The 20083-nt window shown below is 31.9% G+C and overlaps 1 protein-coding gene across 3 annotated transcripts in view; it reads left to right on the forward strand.

Moving 5' to 3' along the window:
• Positions 1–20083, forward strand: part of LOC143045972 (uncharacterized) — a 34802-nt gene that overhangs the window by 13441 nt on the left and 1278 nt on the right. For 2 of the 3 annotated variants that reach the window (XM_076218866.1, XM_076218876.1), the window contains 9 exons: positions 4328–4429; positions 7637–7725; positions 8989–9328; positions 9622–9807; positions 13668–13954; positions 14460–15181; positions 16552–16700; positions 18180–18307; positions 19302–19387. In XM_076218866.1, the coding sequence (XP_076074981.1) occupies positions 4328–4429; positions 7637–7725; positions 8989–9328; positions 9622–9807; positions 13668–13954; positions 14460–15181; positions 16552–16700; positions 18180–18307; positions 19302–19387 (2089 nt within the window). Of the gene's footprint in view, positions 1–4327; positions 4430–4855; positions 5009–7636; positions 7726–8988; positions 9329–9621; positions 9808–13667; positions 13955–14459; positions 15182–16551; positions 16701–18179; positions 18308–19301; positions 19388–20083 lie in introns of those variants that run through there. The other variant, XM_076218884.1, reaches the window with a different exon arrangement.

A 20083-nucleotide genomic window follows, 5' to 3' on the forward strand; every position in this document is an offset into this window, starting at 1 on the left:
TTCCACCCCTTAGAGTAAAAATTGCTGATTCAGCAAAATTTGCCTGATCTGTAGGTAATAATGTAAAAATTTACCTAGAAAGTAGAACTTCATTATTTTTATGTAACTTGCAATACATTTTTAATTATATATCCTCGCTTTAACTTTTCGCAGTGTCTGACACATGTGCAACCACTGAAATTTGAGACGCGACATTCTTCGGTTGCATGTACATCCTATTATTTTCACCGAAATAAATAAATTGCATAATTTCTTATTTTTTTCAACACAAGTACAGCTATACTAGTTTTCTTGAGGTTTAATTTGTAGTTCTGATGTAGAATGACACCAGTAGGAGCTTTTGGGGAACCAGTAAGTGGTTAAGGGGTCCTTACTTATTCATTTAGCTCTCATATTGGTCTGAAATAGAGATAGAAATAGGGGTTTCTTTACATTGACTAGACATTATTTTTGACAAAGAATGTATTTATTATGTTATATCAGCAAGATTAAATGGTTTATTCATTTTCCATGCAAATACCATTAGTTGTTAAGATTTTCTGACAGTGAAAAGCACAATAAAGGCAAATTGATTATGTAAGGGGACATAATTTAACTTAATGCATACATGAGAAATAGACAAACAGTCAACTTAGATATGTATTCTAGTACATGTATTGTCAAACAGATTTTGGAATAATAGTTAACTGCAATCTAAAGACTCTTGTTGTATTGCTCTCATAATCTGGAAATGTTTAAAGTAATATAAGGCATGCTGTAAAATGTGGAATGGACTTTAATCTCAGTTTTCATGATTTGGTGCTTAAACTGTTTCTTTTAGTCAGATTAACCATAAACAGAGTTGGCAATCCAACAATTCCTCCTGAATCACCATGTTTGACTTCTGTGTTGATTTGAAACATCATATATTTGGATTTTGTTCACTCCTTAAGTAAAAATGGTAAGATGAAAAAAAAGTGAAAATCTGCCAGATGGGGTAGGGATGTAATGTTTCATTTTTTTTTGGTAACAAATGAGTGCAGACTGGTATTCTTTATTGTAATATGTTCCAAAGTAAGAAGTCTATGCATCATAGGTGTCGTGACTGGTTTCAAGTTTGTTATGTCTTGGTTAAGGTGGCACGGTAGTATTTAGTATCCAGAATTTAGGTTGCTCTTTTGTGTACCCTACTTAGGTAAATGTATCTAAACAGTGTAATTGGACAAAAAATACAGTATCAACTGAACATACTTTCCCAAACTGAGGGATGAATCAGGTGTAGAAAAATATGAAATAATTTTACATACATATGAAAATGAATTTTTGAGAATTTTTTAAATTTTGTATTCACTGCACCGTAAAAGACCTAAAAGTACTAGTGGCCTTAGGTTTTTAAAAATAGCAAAAAAAGTAAACGGTCAAGATACATATTCAAATTCATTTCTGAATAGTAAAATGAAAGTACTTCAGTTAACTGTGAACGTAGAATTTTTTGCAGTGTTAGAAAGTGGTGAAAATTTTAAAAAGGCTATCATTATCCCTTATGGGCCAGGAAATACTACCGTGCCACCTTAACAAGGAGCGTATATGTATATCTAACCTCCTTGGTATAAACAATTCGGAAAAAGTCGACATTGCAAGTTGAAGTAATAAAAGGTGATGTCGGTGTACGTCAAGGAGCCAGAAATTCAATGACAAAATCAAAAGTTAAATCTATATTTACAGGTCAAATTGCGACATAATTATTGTCAGAATGTTTTAAATCGATTCGGGACTTTGCAGACAGATATATATATATATATATATATATATATATATATATATATATATATATATATATATATATATATATATATATATATATAAATGTCTAAGAATATAACTAAAACACACTAATTGATACATTAAAAAGTTCTATTAGATGTTAAATAGAAATACGCAATATTTCGCTAAACAAATTAGCTTCATCAGGCGTGTGCATCTCTCAAGGTGAAATCGGATGCATGACAGAAAAATATTTTTGTAGCTTAATCTATACAAGATTTGAGGGATGGGTGTAACATATTAATTCGGTCATAAAATATGTTTGTAGCTACAACTACATGAAGTTGGAATAAAAGTTTAACACATTTATAGATGTTCGATTAATTGTATGAATTTTTATAAATTAATTTGTATGATTTCAAGATAACTATGGTTTTGATTTGCTTTTAAATCTTTTTTCGTCTCTCTCATTGAGTCCATCAGGTTCAAGAGTTCGTAACTGGTGCATCCAAAATCTCTCTCTTTTTTGTCTTCCTTGTGTATCCCAATTTTGATTTTTCTCAATGATTTGAAATGTGATGTTTTCAAAATCATGTCCTGCTCTTAAAAGGTGTCTTGTAATTGGGCAGTTCCTTTCTTTTGTATAAAATGACCGATGGTTATTTAGTCGGATGTTAAATGGGGTTTCTGTTTCACCAACATATTGTAATTTGCAAGTTCCACACGTTAGAACATAAATGCAATTTTGCGTTTTGCAATTTGATGTTATAAATATGTTGTAATTTTTCTTTGTGACTGTGCTGATGAACTGGGTTTCTATATTGGCGACTTTGCAGCACTTACAATTGCCCCTTCCGCATTGTTTATAACCTCCGATTGTTGATATCTCCCGTTTAGATACTTTGGATGATACTAGAATATCTTTGAGGTTTTTTGGTCTGCGGTAAGCCATAACGGGAGGTGATGGAAAAATCTCGCTTAAGGAAGGATCATTTTCAATAAGACGCCAGTGTTTGTGGACAATTGATGAAATATTTGTCAGATGAGGATGAAAGCTAACAACAAACGGGATTTTATTTGTCTGGGCCGTCTTTTCTTTGTATTCAAGTAGGTTTGTTCGTTCTTTTTCGTTTGCTTTTCCGAAAGCTTCTGAAATACTTTTGTTCTTATAACCTCTTGATTTGAGTTGCTGTCTGAGTTGCCCTAAACGATGGTTTAACTTTGATTCCGATGAACAAATCCGTTTTAACCTGATGGCTTGGCTGTACGGAATGCTCCGGGAGCAGTGTTTCGGGTGACAACTTTTCGGAGAGAGAAATTGGTGTTTATCAGTTTTTTTGGTGTGAAGGTCTGTTGTCATGACTCCGTTTTCTAAAGTTATGGTGGTGTCGAGAAACGCAATTTTCTCATTTGAAACTTCAGATGTGAACTTGATCGATTGATGAAAGTTGTTACAGAAATCGAGAAATTCTTGCAGGCGTTCTGCAGTTTCGTTCCATTTGATGTCGATGTCATCAATATAACGGAGCCAAGACAAGGGTTTGTATGGTACATTCGAAAGGATGCGTTCTTCGAGACTCCCCATGAAAATGTTGGCAAAAGAAGGTGCCATTTTGGTTCCCATACTGGTACCGTCAACCTGCAAGTAGTGCTGGTCGTTGAATACAAAATTGTTGTTTTCAAGCACTAGTCTCAGCAACTGAACCAGACAGTCTGTTGGGGGATGTTTATCCTTACGATTGTTCCATACCTGTTCACAAGCGACTATTCCTTCATTTTTGGGAATATTTGTGTACAAAGAAGACACATCCATCGATACCAAAATTGTGTTGTTTGGTAAGGGGTTTAATGAATCCATTTTCTTCAAATAATCTGTAGTATCTTGAATGTAAGATGGCATTGTTCTAACATGTGGTCTGAGATGGTAATCCACGAATTCAGATATTTTTTCGGTTGGATGGCCATTTGCAGATACTATCGGTCTTCCCGGAATCCCTTCTTTATGGAGTTTTGGGAGCAAGTAAAATCGACCGGCTGTGCAGGTTTCATCAGGTCGTAGATAGTCGTACGTGTCGTCATCAATATGTTTTTTGCTGTTCATGTCTGAAAGGACCTCATTAATTTGTTTACTTATTTCTTTTGTAGGATCACTTTCTAAATGTTTGTAAAATTTAGTATTTAAAACAATATACGATAGAATACAATGTACTACGTTTGTGCAAGGATTTGTATAGTAAGACACTATACTATACAAATCCTTGGTTTGTGTGACGACAACGAAGAAATAAAAAAGTATATATATATATATATATATATATATATATATATATATATATATATATATATATATATATATATAAAACATGTCTTATTTGCCTATAGGTACACATTTCGTCTTATTGATATTTTTTTCTGATATTGCAGAGTTTTAATGGGACTGTCTTATTGAAGTATATGTATATCATAGCTGAAAACAAGTCAGTGTTTAACCTTTTCCTGATTTAATCGTTGGAGTTGTATTTTACTTTTCGACATTGTTCAATTCCATTCTATATAGAATTTCTTTTCATCATTTTCTCTTTAGAAAACTGCTCAGACAGCATTACACATCACTGTATCGAAGAATTTTCTGACAACAGCTCAATTCTTACTGTTTAGCGGTGCAGATGCCTCAATGAAAGATAAGGTAATATTTGCTTACTTTGCAAGATAATTTTATTCCCATTGTTTATTTCAGCTATGAAATAAAAGTTAACGAGATCTATATATTAAGATAATTTCAATTGTCTCTTCCCAATACTAGTATCTTATGTTGGCTCTTTTTGAATAGTGTTAAACAACTATTAATTGTAACAGAAACTGATAAAACTCCGAAATATTTTTTCTTCTATCCAATAAACATTTAACGGAATTAAATTTGCCAATACGTCTTATTGTAAGTGCCAAATTCATGTTTAATAAATGAGTCACCTTTTGTACATTGGTGTGCAAATCTAATGAATTTTTAAATTATATATGCGCAATCTTCCGTTTAAAAGACAACAATTGGATCATTTAAAACATGTGTAATAAAGTAAAATACTGGTTAAATCGGGTTGTTTACGTTCTCAATGTTCATGAATGTAGCGTATGAGGTCACACTACTTTGTCCCAGAGCTATAGACTATATACATAGTACGACTTGCAGAATAGAAGTAATATAATGTCAGTTACGTCCTTAAGTGATTATTTAATAGACTGTGGAGATGTAAATTTCTTTGTTTCAGTAAGTTATTCAATTTCTATAATTAAAATTCTACAGTATTTTCAATCAATTAGCTTCAGGATCTTTTTATTCTTTGGAATCTCTAGTTTTCAATACTCATCAATTCGTTTGACTTTCCAACTGTTTCGATTCGAGGAGAACAATTGGCCCATGTAAAGACGAAACGCTTCTCTGGCGTACTAAATCATAAGTCTTGATATATACGACGAATATGTTCCAATAGTCGTAACCACAAACTCGTCCTTTTTTCCTCGAATGTAACTTACCGAAATAAACCTATCATTAGGTGTGTACTAACAAGAGCAACATGACGAATACCACATGTTGAGTAGGATCGGTTTACTCTTTCGAAGCACATGAAACACATAGATTTTTGGTGGGGTTAGTATTGCTCATTTTTAAGTTTTCTATGTTGTGTTTTGTATATCTGTTGTTTGTGTTATGGTCTTTTCTCCCTTTATTGACAAAGCGTTGTGAGTTTGTTTTTGACTTTATGCTTTATGAATTTGAATGTCCATTTGCTATGATCTCTCGTTTTTCTTTCTCAGAAAGGAACATTACGAGATATTTGAGCGTTTGTTGTATTGTAACCATTGGCTATCAAAGATTTTCAGTTTTCGGTTCCTACAAAACAAGTTAAATACCACCATCTATGCATGTGCTTTTTCTTATATCATTTTGTTGATTTTCTCCTGGTTTTCTTCAAATATTTTGAGATATTTGGTTACCTAAACTGAGGTGATTTTACAACTAAACACCTGAATATATTCATGTGTATATACATATACGTAGGGAGTGAATGCAATTATTATACACTCTGTTTATTTAAAGGCAGCGTATATATACAAACACAATATGTAGCAACACGTGGTGTATTTATATAATAACCTCTTTTGAAAATAAATAACCATGCTCGAGAATATCAAACAAAAAGAATCCGATTCCCAGATTTAAATTTCCACAAGAAAAGACGATAGAATACAATGTACTACGTTTGTGCAAGGATTTGTATAGTAAGACACTATACTATACAAATCCTTGGTTTGTGTGACGACAACGAAGAAATAAAATCAGTTTATTAGTGTTATTATGAACATTTTAATAACACATATCTTAAACATACTTCATTTATTATGTCTAGAAAGTTTGTTTTAAACTTTTTAGACAATTTGATGACCGATGTGGTATACACAATTTATATTTGTACGATAAATCAGTGAAATAATCGTCTATTGAAAATGTACCACATACGTATATATTATGTTTACAATTGGTAACAAATAAAACTTAATCATTAAATAATTTGATACTAAGAAGCTTATACATTTTTCATTTCAATATTTTCGCTCTGTAGAGTTGTTACTTTTATCATTATTACAATGAACAGTTAATTATATTGTTTTACTTATTGAATTCTAATCTCTTGATAGTATTTCCCTAAATGGGAGCTATTGAATTTGGTAATTTATCAGAATATCGTTGACGAATTCCCAGAGGATACGTATTCGTCAATTATATATTGATGCTAGTCAAGTTTCATATCTAAAACAATGATAAACTAAGTATGTCGATTCCATAAAACTAAGTGAATATTTTCTAAAATGGATGACTGGAATATTGAAGATGATTTAGATGAATTGTTACCGGTAAGTTATTTTTATTTTTGGACGGAATTTGTTTTGTGATTAAAGAATTAAAAATAATAAGTGAAGGAACCAAATTTGACATACAAAATAATATCGAAACTACTCGATAAAACCTATAATATATGAAGATTAGATAAAAGAGGGGCAAAAAATACCAGTGGAACAGTCAAACTCATAAATAGAAAATTAACTGCCAACGCCATGACTAAAAATGAAAAGATATACAAACAAATACAAGTATACAAGAATCAATATAGATAACTAAAGACGGAGCAACACGGTAATATCTAAGTTCAGATTACTTCAAACTCTATCTTTTGTTTTAACTCCACTGTGTTCAGTAAATACAAGATTGCCAAATTCTTGTTTTAAACGAAAGTCTGCAACGATTCTAGTATATGTATATAAAACAGACATTCTGACGTCTTTTTTAAGAAAACAAAGACATGCATTTTGACCCTGTAATCAAAGGAAATGCTGACATGCTGTCAATTAATCCATTACGGAAAAAATATATCGTACAGTAATTGTGTCATATTGTTAATCGATCAATCAGTAGATCAAAATTTTACGAAATCAGAAACCCTGTTTGATCATTTCATGGCTCATAAATAAGAAATAATTGAAACGTAGGAAAATCTAACAAGTATAGGAAAAACAAGAATGCCACAGTTATCCCATATATATAGCAAAAGAGTAAAATTTATTATACTCCATGAACCTTTGAAAAGCTAAGCTTGAATGACTTATTAACAGAAAGCTTGAATGACTTTTTAGCACAAATTAAATGATCCTTTTGCATACAGTTTTGCTGCATCTTTTTTTGACAACGTTGTAGGGTATTGTAGGGTAGAAAATCATATTAAATGCTATCTATGTACTTATGATAATACTAACGAATTACAATAATATTATTATTTACTTTAAGTACACGAGATAGGTAACAATTATACCCTGTAAAAGTATAGTTTTATATTATCAGCAAGGAAAATCACCAATAGCATTATGCAGATCAAAAGAAATGCGGAACTTGCTTGCGGGTTTTGCTCAGAGTACGCAAGGTGGTCTTCGGTAAGTTATTTTATGTCATCTTTTTTGTACTTTACTTATTAAGGGGTACACATTTAATAATACAATGAATTGTTACTGAATATCTCAGCAGAATTTATACTGTTTGAGATACATGTACATGTGTAATTGTGTAATTTTTCGATGCTGATAAATAGATATCCCGTCGTCGCAATATGTAAGTTACTTTATAAGGTATATTTTACCTGGCGTTTGACAAAACAAAATGTAACATGAAGGCACCTGTTTTTGACCATTTAACATTGTTTCAACATTTTGATCACATTAACAGTAACTTTTCATGTCTTCTATAGCCACAAACAGTAATTTGTGTAATTCGTTTGTATACATGCACAAAAGTTTGGCCGTTCACGACTCCTGACAAGCAAGTTGATTTCAAAAGGCGATGATGCATCAAATTGATTTTGCTGATTTTCGAATTATTTTCAATAAGTTAACCCAATGTCTGATTGTTTGAATTAAAGTTATTTAAAAATAGCCACACCTGTAAAACATTTATCGCCTGTATGTGTAGTATATTTAAGAAATGACTGTAATATTTTTTCTGTCTATGAAGAAATAACATACAAAATTTGGTACACACTGGATAACGCGCGTAGCGGCTATTTAACAGTGTGCACCACATTTTTTATGTTATTTCGAATAGACAGAAAAATATTACAGTCATTTCTTATGATTTAATTCTAAATTCCATTTTAAACTGTAGAAAACAATGAAAAAACGCTGATGACGTCACGGTCACATGACTAAATTATGTCTATGGACCGATAACAAAATACCGTCTGCCAATCAGAAGACGCGTTACATCCAAAATTATTATAGTATATGTAAATCAAAGAATTGTATTTGTACATTTACCCCTTGCTTTATATTATCGATCGAATTTAAAGTTCAAAATATATGGATATAATAAAGGCACATAGATTATATGGCAGCGTTTCACATGTTTGTGAGAAATCAACACCCCTAAACTAGGACAGTGATATAACAGCACAACATATAAGAACAAACAGTAAAATTCAATAAGACTACAAAAACATATCTTCCTGAAGGCTGAATTACAATTTTATCAAATTAATGATTTAATGATCTAATTTTTTTTTCGCGGCATTTCAGTCAAAACGCCAACCGAAATTTAAAGATGTTACAAGCCTACAATCCTCCTGAAAAAACCCAAACTGTTTAGTCATACTTTGGTTTAATAATAAGTAAAACGTATCATAACTATGTTTTCTGAAATTACAGAGAAATTCAGTTACAAACAGTTGACATGCAAGGTGGCACCAAAACGTTTTGTGATCGCATCGATCTCATGATAGATTATACAGATGCTTCACCTGACGACAAATTTTCTGTTATGTGCCGGAAGCAAGCTATTGACTATTCTGACGAGGACTTCGGACTTACGGATAGGGACGAAATTTTTAGTGATGTCGTTAACTACAGGTTAGGTCGGAAAGGTCGACAAACTACAGCTACCCTCACTGTACCGATATTTGGTGAACTTGAGATAAAAGAAGAGCTTGTGTTGAAAGGAAATCGTGGCTTTTCTGTTCCTATAACATCACTCATAAATGAAGGGGAGGTGAGATCCCTCATTTTTTGTTATCTCGATATGTAATTATAATTAAAAAAAAACAAAGTACTTCTTTTTTAGCATTTGAGATACATGACCCTGATTGAATGCCACTGTATTTTTAAGCAATAGAAATGAATCTCTTTAAATATTTGCCAAACAAACTACTCTACTTAAAATGAAAAGGCAAAACACAAAAAGAAAAGAAAGAATTATTTTGAAAGCAAACACATAGCAGAATTTAAATAACCAATACTTTTAAAATCAATTGATATCATCAAGCAATTTATTTTTAATTTCAGAAATATTATGCTGTCGTGACGATTGATATGTCATTACTTGATGCTTTCGTTGTTGTGAGTCGTCCAATTAAAGAAGTTTTCAGTGTAGATTCGACAGCTGTTGTCCTCAAATCAATGGTTAATCCAGGTGTACAACTAGTCATTCCTCCTGAAACATTCGATGAAAGAACAAAATTAACATTAGAAGTAGGTAGTATTATAATAAGATACAAAGATTTTAATTTCGAGGGCAAATGCTTAAAATTATCTTGACATAAGTTTTGTTTATGAAATTGCTGTAGTAGTATAGAACAATAGTTTAAGCGTTACTTTTTTAAGGTAGAATTCGCCAATAAAGGTTTAGATGCTGTAAATATTGGCAATATTTTTCATCAAAAATCTGTACAAAAAACTATACCTGATTACTTCAAAAATAAAGCTACACCTGTTATTTCTTATATTTACACCAAGTCTATTGCATCAAAGATTTTCAACCACAAGAGAGTTTTAGAGGATTTTAACCTCAAAGATACAAAATCCAAGCCTCCGGATTGCTCATGTGCATCTTCTCAATACAATTATAGTCCAGCTGGTCATATTATTACTGGTGACCTTGGTATTGTTACCAATAAACAACTAAGAGAGTTGCTAGCCAAGGGACCAAAGTATAGAATCCCCCAGCCCATCAACTGGAAAATGAATTTCAAGTTACTGATGGATGCAGTTGAGGACTATGCAAGAAAATGGATAAAGCGCGAACCAGACGAACCCGAACTGGACACTTTGTCTGAATGGATCAAAGCTATTCGATCATGCATTCAGAGGCGCATACAAAAACTAAGATCTAATATGAGTACAAGAGTTTCTAACCCTTTCAAGAATCCGGAGGTTGTGGATGCTTTATCCTCTTTGCATGAAAAATATGTCGTTGTTCCGGCAGATAAAGCCTCCAATAATATTGTCTTCATATGTAAAAAACATTATTTGCAATGTCTCACTACAGAGCTTGGAATTGATCAAACTACTGGTAATCCTACATATTCTTTAACATCATTTACCAAGGATGAAATTTTACAAAATCATAAATCTGTCCTTCTTTCTTTTGGTATCAACATCAAAGAAAACGAAGAAAACTTGCCCTCATTATACTGGATACCTAAATTACACAAAACTCCATATAAAGAACGATACATAGCTGGGTCTTCAAAATGTTCGACTAAACATCTTTCTAAAGTATTGACTACTATTCTTTCTACAGTTAAAGATGGGCTTCAAAAATATTGTGAGGAGATATATTCTACCAGTGGTGTTAACCAGATGTGGATTCTCAAAAATTCGAAAGATCTACTGCTTAACCTTCGATCACAATCTTTGCAATTTTGCAGCAACATAAAAACTTTTGATTTTTCTACGCTATATACTACTATTCCCCATGCTCAGTTGAAAGATCGACTTCACCAACTCATAAAACAGAGCTTTTTCTATAAAAATGGGAATCGTAGATACAAATTTCTTGTTTTGGGATACAATACTTCATATTTTGTGAAGAATCACACTGAATCTTCCAGAAAATATACTGAAGATGATATTATTAAAATGCTGGACTTTTTGATCGACAATATATTTGTTGAGTTTGGAGGATTTATATTTCAACAGACAGTCGGTATTCCAATGGGTACTAATTGTGCACCCCTGCTGGCTGATTTGTTTTTGTATTCGTATGAAGCAGAATTTATTCAGAACCTTCTAAAAGACAAAAAGAAAAAGCACCTTGCGAAATTCTTTAATTTTACTTTTCGATATATTGATGATGTTTTATCGTTGAACAACCCATACTTCAGCCAATACTTACATCTCATATATCCCAGTGAACTTGAAATTAAGGATACTACTGATACTAGAAGGACTGCTTCATACCTTGATCTTTTCCTCAATATTGACGTAGATGGACGACTTCACACAAAAATCTATGATAAACGGGACGATTTCAATTTCCCAATTATCAATTTCCCATTTCTCAGCAGTAACATACCCTCTGCCCCTTCGTATGGTGTTTACATATCACAATTGATACGTTATTCACGTGCTTGTTCACACTATACGGACTTCATATACAGGAGTGTGCTCCTTACGCAGAAACTGCTCCAACAAAGTTATGAGGAGGACAGATTAAAATTGACACTCCGTAAATTTTATGGACACCATCACGAATTGGTTGATCCATATAATGTCTCTTTAACCAAACTAGCTAAGGACATTTTTACCACATGGTAGATTGTGGTTTGTCATTATGTCGTCTAATCTTTTAATTACCAAACGTGACTTATTCCCGATTGTGACCGTTTTGCTGAATGTGAATTCGCATTACTATAAGACGTGTTTCTGTACTTGTTTATCCCAAATTCATGTATTTAGTTTACATGTTTAATGTTATATTTGTAATTCTCATCAGATTTTGTCAAATGTGTTGACGTCTTCTTATTATATATTTAGGTATGACGTATAGAAAAATTAACCACCTCCTCTTTATTAATTATATTAAATTTTGTACGATTATTTACGTTTGAAGTTGGATTCATTACAAACTGGACATATATATATTACTGTTAATTGCTATTAATAAGTATTGCAATATGCATTTTGTTTAAATGAATTATCAGTATTTAGTTCTAAATCAATCCTAATTCTATCTCATTTTTGAATGATAGTTTTTCATATGTGACGTCATGCTGTTTCTAAATTTCATAAATTCAAATGTGGCATAACGTTTCTGCCTTTTCGCCATCGTATGTGACGTCACAATTTTTTTAATAACGTTGACGCTTGGACTGATTCGGATGTGTGTCTATTTTGTGATAAACTTGGGTTTAGTTTTCTGTAATTAGTTAATATTTTAGTTTCATTATGTATATCTCTTTCATATTCATTTGTTAACATTTACTGTTTGCAATAGCATTAAGTATTCTATATAATAAGGATGTTCTTATCCCGTGCATAAAAACAATGCCGTATTTGTCAAAACCTTTTCAACTTTTAATCTTCAGTGCTGTACAACTTTGTACCTTTTTCACGTTCGATCTTTTATATCTAGGCGTTATGTATTCAGGTTTAGTTTTCTGTAATTAGTAAATACTTTAGTTTCTTTGTGTATATCTCTTTCATATTCATTTGATAAAATTTACTGTTTGCAATAGCATGAATTGTTCTATATAATAAGAATGTTCTTATCCCGGGCATAAAAACAATGCCGTATTTTGCGAAACCTTTTCAACTTTTGATCTTCAGTGCTGTACAACTTTGTACTTTTTTCACTTTCGATCTTTTATATCTGGGCGTCACTGGTGAGTCTTGTGTGGGCAAGGCGCGTTTTTGGCGTATTGAATTTTAAACCTGATGCTTTTTGTTATCTATTAATCATGTTTTTCTGTGTCTAATATGTTCTCCTATTTATTTGTATTGTAGTCCTGTAATATTATGTTGTCATTTCAATGTTATATTTAACTTTGCCATTAAAGTGCGAGGTTTGGCATGCCTTAAAACCAGGTTCAACCCACCACTTTTATTCCCCTTTAAAAGTGTCCTGTACCAAGTCAGGAAGATGGTCATTGTTATATATTGTTCGTTTCTCTTTGTGTTGCATTTTAACGTTGAGTCGTTTGTGTTTTCTCTTATTTTTGAGATATTGAGATAAGACGTGGCACGGTACTTGTCTATCCCAAATTCATGTATTTGGTTTTCATGTTACATTTGTTATTCTCGTGGTGTTTTGTCTGATGATTGGTCTGTTTCTGTGTGTGTTGCGTTTCGATGTTGTGTCGTTGTTCTCCTCTTATATTTAATGCGTTTCGCTCGGTTTTGGTTTGTTACCCCGATTTTGTTTTTTGTCCATGGATTTATGAGTTTTGAACAGCGGTATACTACTGTTGCCTTTGTTTATATTGTTTAATCAAGAAAATAATTGAAAAGTTATAAGATGCTTAACATTACTGAATGAATCGCAATTAAAAAAAAATAAAAAAATGTCTTGCTTATTTTGCAATTAAAATATGCCTTTCATTGCTTTTCAGATAACAGATTCACCAAATCCTGAACTTTTTGCAACCACTAAAATGGAAAATGTTTACTCGTGCACATGTTTTTGTAGTGTTCATACAGAAAACAAAGTTGGACCAAAAAATGATGTCATATTTCGTTTTCCATTGCCAGAAGAATACGGTCAAGGTGGTCAACTGTATGCATTTCAATCTAATGTGTATGAAATAGGAGATGTCAGTGCGGATAGTTGGGCAGCCTTAAATACAAATCTCAATATTACTAATAAACTTGTAGAATTTTCGTCACGAACTTTTTCAGTGTAAGTATTTTATAGTCCACAAGTCATTGGCAAAATCAAAAGCTCAAACACATCAAACGAATGGATAAAACTGTCGCATTTCTGACTAGATACAGATACTTTTGGTTTTATAGCTAGCGCAACCTCTTACCTGCATGACAACAACATAAACTCCACTGTGAACAAAACAAAATGACATCCACTGAACATCATCCTTCAGTTTTAACGAGAGAGAGAGAGAGAGAGAGAGAGAGAGAGAGAGAGAGAGAGAGAGGGGGGGAACATGATATTACTGTTTCTTGAAGTCCTGTTCTGCACAAACACATTGGTTTCATTATAGAGGATCATAGAGAACAAAAGTAAATTAATAATTAGTCCAATGTTTTGTCCAGATGTTGTCGGTATTTTTCGAAGTTCTTCCCTGGTGTCTTCTTTCGTTTGAACTCGTCTGAATAATACGTTTTTGACCTGTGATCATTGTATCTTTATCATTTTTACTTGTATTTATGTTTTCATTGTATTTTAGCAAAGCATGTGTAGAAACGAAGAAGGGAATCGATCATTCAACATTAACAGATAAGGTACACATCGCATTTGAAAAAGCCAAAAGGCGAGAATATACTGTTATGTTTTTAGTCATGTCGAAACGCATTGGCAATGGAAATACTTTTACCATCATTGTCGAGTGTACCAAAGTTGAAAATGCCGAAAGTCGAAAACAGTATTGGTTAGAAGAAGGATATACTGATCAAAAACCTACGCAATCGTCATGGTTTGAGGCTTATTCAAGATACAAATATAGATGTAAACTAAGCAAGTCATTTCAAAATCTCCTTGTGAACGATTCTGATGAAGTATATTTGCAGTTCCATGCAAGAAGGATAAATTATCAGTGTTTTACTTTGCAAATGGCAGAAAACTTTGACGAAATTAAAGGGGATTTGCAGATATTTTCTGTTAAGTCAACGAAGGCACGAGATGAAAATAAAGATCTGTCTATACGAACTGAGAAACCTGATAAAACACAACCAGACAAACCATTAGCAACTATTTCCATTCAACTATTTCGAAATGTTAGACCAACACTCATAACTCCAAATATCCCTCCAATGTCTCCTACCATGGATGATTTTAGATCGCCAACTAAAACAACAATGACGCCATTAGATGTTACACCATCAATGTCTAGAATGAGTATGAAAGTTGTCAACTTTAAAGAGGAGGCGAAGGGGGATCCTTCCTGGAAAGGTATATCTTAAATATTTTTGATTGTTTACGGTCTTTTGTACATAAAATTGAGAATGGAAATGGGGAATGTGTCAAAGAGACAACAACACATGTAAACGTAAAATGTTTTGATACTCTCTGTATAAACTCTACTTTGACTAGTAACGTTTTGAATTTCATAACGAAACATACAAAATTATCCAAAAACACGAGGATCTATTTACTAAAACTGAATTGAGAATGAGAATTTTATACGTGTTTTTTTTTAAATTTACTACCACTAAGGTTGATATCGCTGCTTATCCACGATGATCTCATTAACTGCAGTACTTGTATAGTTGAGTAATGCAATAAGAAAGACGGATTATATAAGTTCTTTTTATTTCCAAATCACTAATTTTCTATTGTATAATTGTATTTTGTGCATTTTTGAAAATAAAATATTGTTTAGATTAATGCAATAGATGTTCACCGATGTTCAAATCTCAAGATACAATCAAGGTTAACAAACAAAACTGGGAGAATCGAATGAATCCTGAATACGAGATAACGGGTGTGTCCAAATGGTACGAGTCTCCTGCTAAACACTCATCACCCGCCACACGAATACACAACCAGTCAAATATCACATCCGAGATAGGATAATCCATGAAATATCAGATCGGATACATCGTTTATTACAAACTTTTTTTCTATTCTCCGTTGATTTTAGAATTATTAAAAATTATCGGCAAACTCCCTCATGTAAATTTCTTACACATACTTTACTTTAAACATTGGGTTTGAGCATTTCTGACGAAGGTAAAATCGGTGCTGTGGAACCACCTAGTTGATAAAGTATTATGTTCATTCATTAACTTTTGTAAGGACTTCCAAAATTAGCCGAAATACATGAGGATTAATAATAAACTCATCACAGATAACAAAAGTAAAATTTATTAATTGCGTCAGACACGCGTTTCGTCTACAAAAGACTCATCAGTGACGCTCGTATCAAACCCGCTCTAGATAGCGCTCGTTATTTCTACTGAGTTGGTAATTATTATGAAGCGCTAATTTTGAATGACTTACATAGATACACAAAATGTAAAGTTCGAATAAAACGGCATAAGTCGATACTTCAAGAGGCAGTTATATTTGTTATATATTGATTTAATTCAATTGCACTTTTTTCAGAAATTTTTCCCCTAATTTTCCAATTTAAAGCAATTTAGATGTTGCTAGTTTGACCTATGATTATTTTTTTAATTTTCTCCTTATACAACAAAACATTTGGTTCTTAAAAAAGCAACAAACGTAAATAATTGTTGTCGTACATTTGAATAAACATAAAAACTCGATTGTCTATGCTTTCTGATTTATATTTTATTAATTATATTGTCCTTCTTTAGGATTTACAAATGACTCGTTTTTACATGGACTATTAGATCAACTGGACGAAGAATGGTATAAGCTAGTTGTGTTATTGGGAATTCCTTATAAGGAAGTTGATAATGTACTTCATATGACAGAAGCTACGCAAGACCAAAAAATATATCATGTAGGCATTCACATATAGAAAAATCATCCTTTCATTAACTTATGGAGTAGAATTATACCAGCAAGACATTGTTCCCACTCATATATTCATGCAATAAGACTCATTTGTTGAACAATTATTTTAACAATTGCAAATAAACGAAAAATTAGAATAATGCAATTTTTCATTTCTAATTATTTTATTTCTAATTAGATTAACACAATATAAGAACTTTAAATAACATTTCTGTTTTTCTATTTTAACGTCCTTAAACTTAAGAGTTTTGCGGCCAATTTTTTCTTCAAGTAACGCTCTTATAACAACAAATTATTTGTGTTTTAGAGCGTTGTCAATTAAGATTTTATTAGCCAACGAGATGTATATCGATTTTGTATAAAATCGGATATCTCATTAAAGTATCGTAACGTATTCGGATGTGTCTACTTTTGTGTTTCAAATGTCTGGTTATGTAAATGTATTTCAGTTGTTTCCTTAATTAGTTAATACTTCAGCTTTATCATGTACATCTTTTGAATATTCATTTTATTAAATTTACTGTTTGCAAAAGTATAAATTACTCTAAATTATAGGGATTTTCTGGTAACTTAACAGAAAACCCTTGCCGTTTTTGGCACAACCTTTTTGATCTTTTGGTCCTCGATGCTGTTCAACTTTGTACTCGTTTCGGCTTTCAAACTTTTGTATCTGTGCGTCACACATAGGTCTTGTGTGGACAAAATACACTTCTGGCGTATTAAAATTTTGAACTTGTTGCCTTTTGTTGGCTGTTGTTCGTGTGATTCTTTGTCAATTGTGTTCTCCAATTTATTTATATTGTAGTCCTGTGTTGTCATTTTGATGTTATATTTCACATGGCCATAAAAGTGCGAGGTTTGGCATGCCACAAAACCAGGTTCAACCCACCAATTTTTCCTTTAAAAATGCCCTGTACCAAGTCAGGAATATGGTCATTGTTATATTATAGTTCGTTTCTGTGTGTATTACATTATAACGTTGTGTCGTTTGTTTTCTCTTATTTTTGAGTGTAAATTCACATTACGATAAGACGTGTCACGGTACTTGTCTATCCCAAATTCATGTATTTGGTTTTGATGTTATATATATATGTTATATTTGTTATTCTCGTGGGATTTTGTCTATATGTGTTACATTTTAGTGTTATGTCGTTGTTCTCCTCTTATATTTAATGCGTTTCCCTCGGTTTTAGTTTGTTATCCCGATTTTGTTTTTTGTCCATGGATTTATGAGTTTTGAACAGCGGTATACTACTGTTGCCTTTATTTATCATTTTATAGGTATTTCATATGCATAAAAAAACATAGTTAGGCATATAAAAATTGGAAAATTTTATTTGGAACAAAATTAAAAAAAATATTTGGAACAAAATAAAAAGTTTTATTTGGAACATTTTTTTTCTATTTAGAACAAAATAAAAAGTTTTATTTGACAACAAAGGCCTATTTTATTACTTAATTTCAGTTTTTACTACGATGGAGAGATAGTAGTAGAGCAAGAGACGACCTCGGAATGGCAAATCTTATAACTGCTGTGTCAAAAGGAGGCCGGCGAGATATATGTACATCAATTTTGCTAGATATGAAACAATGGTAATTTAATGACTGATACTGATATTTCATATCCAAAGATGCTTAGAATTTTATCTAATGGTTTTGTAATGATTCATTGAATCGGTTGTTGATATCACATTTTTCACATTAGAATCCAATTATACCGATCTAATCAAATTAATTGGTCCTCAATTCCAAAGTGGTTTTACAAATCAAAAGTTCAAAATCATTAGCAGGAGAAGAATAAACTTATCAACAAATTGAAAAGATGGAAAATTACTGTCAGTATATTCATTTGCTTCGCATGGGTATTTATCATGAAAAATTATGAATAAATCGTAAGTCAAACAAAAAGCAATAAAAATAAATCAACATACAGTATTTGAACTCAGTACACAGGTCTGTGATCACCACTATAGATGTGTTATTTTAAACATTTTAAGCAGTATCGACCAAAACATTATCTTGTTCCTATTGAATTGTGTGACAAATATACCTAAAATTCCGATAGTTTTAGAAAATAAGTTGTCAATAAAAGATCTCGAAATATATCGACCATAAGATGCAAACATTTGCAGCAATTATCCTTCTACTGCAAAACTTAGTACCTTTATATTATAACTGTAGTATCACATGTCTACTGAAATTTCATTGGTTTTGTATAATCTGAATATCACTGCAGTGAAAACAATAACACAACGTGAGGTAAAAAAGAGAAACTTTGTGCATGATAAATTAAGGCAACAGTAGCATATCGCTGTTCAATTATCATCGACTTAACTAAAACAAATGGGGTCACAAACCAATACCGAGGGAACATTTCAACTATAAGTGGAAAAAAGTGGAATAATAGAAACACTGAACTGTAACTGTTCGTTTTGTGTCTGTGGACATTTTACCAGGAGATATTCTTAGGCATTAAATGAGATCATTTGGGGAGCATAGTACAATATCGGACATTACTTTAGACAATGTCGACAAGATACCATTATGTGCTGGTGCTTGTTAAATTACATAACTGTTTAATTTACAGGTATGAAAATGACGGCAACAAGAAAACTAAATTTTGGCGATGGGTAAACAAAGCTTTTACAGATTCTGACATATACAACCCTGGAGGTAAATCCTTTTGTTTTAATACAGTTTTGTATATAATAACAGTAACACAGTGATTAAAAATGCAAAGCATATGATATCAAGCACATCAGTCAGGATTTAATAAAATTCCGTTTGAAATGAAGAGATAAGACTTTTTAAAACTTTCAACCCGTTCTTTCATATTTTACATTGGTGAAAATGTTTATCTAAATGTACAACAAACCGAGATAGTGTATTTTCTGTGATGACTGTAGAGGATGGGTAATTGCTATAAGCAAAATTCTGGAGTTCAGTTCATTCTATTCGTAATGCAAATATACCAAATTGGTATCCGCCTTCTGTAATGCATACACAAATTACAAACTCTTAACAAAAAATAAAAATTAAGGGCAAGTGAAGTTAGCTAAACAAACAAGACAACGACAAATAGAATGTGAAAATAGTTGACACACTTAAACAAAAGTAAAATTAAACAAGTAAATCACAACTTAGCTTAAACAACCATCATATGGATTTTACTTTGTTATAAATATTGTCAGTAGTTTTTATCAAACGGACAAAATCTATCACATTATATGATTCTTAAAACAAAAGAAACAACTCTTATGTTCTCAATAAAGTAATAAGTTATGCAGTAAGTGTGTTTTTTGGTCTCAGTACAAACACAAAAACTTGATCTTGAAGTAAAAATAAAATATCATAGGTAAAAGTAAATTC

The sequence above is a fragment of the Mytilus galloprovincialis genome, chromosome 1, assembly GCF_965363235.1.
Source record: "Mytilus galloprovincialis chromosome 1, xbMytGall1.hap1.1, whole genome shotgun sequence".
Taxonomy (NCBI): Eukaryota; Metazoa; Mollusca; class Bivalvia; order Mytilida; family Mytilidae; genus Mytilus; species Mytilus galloprovincialis.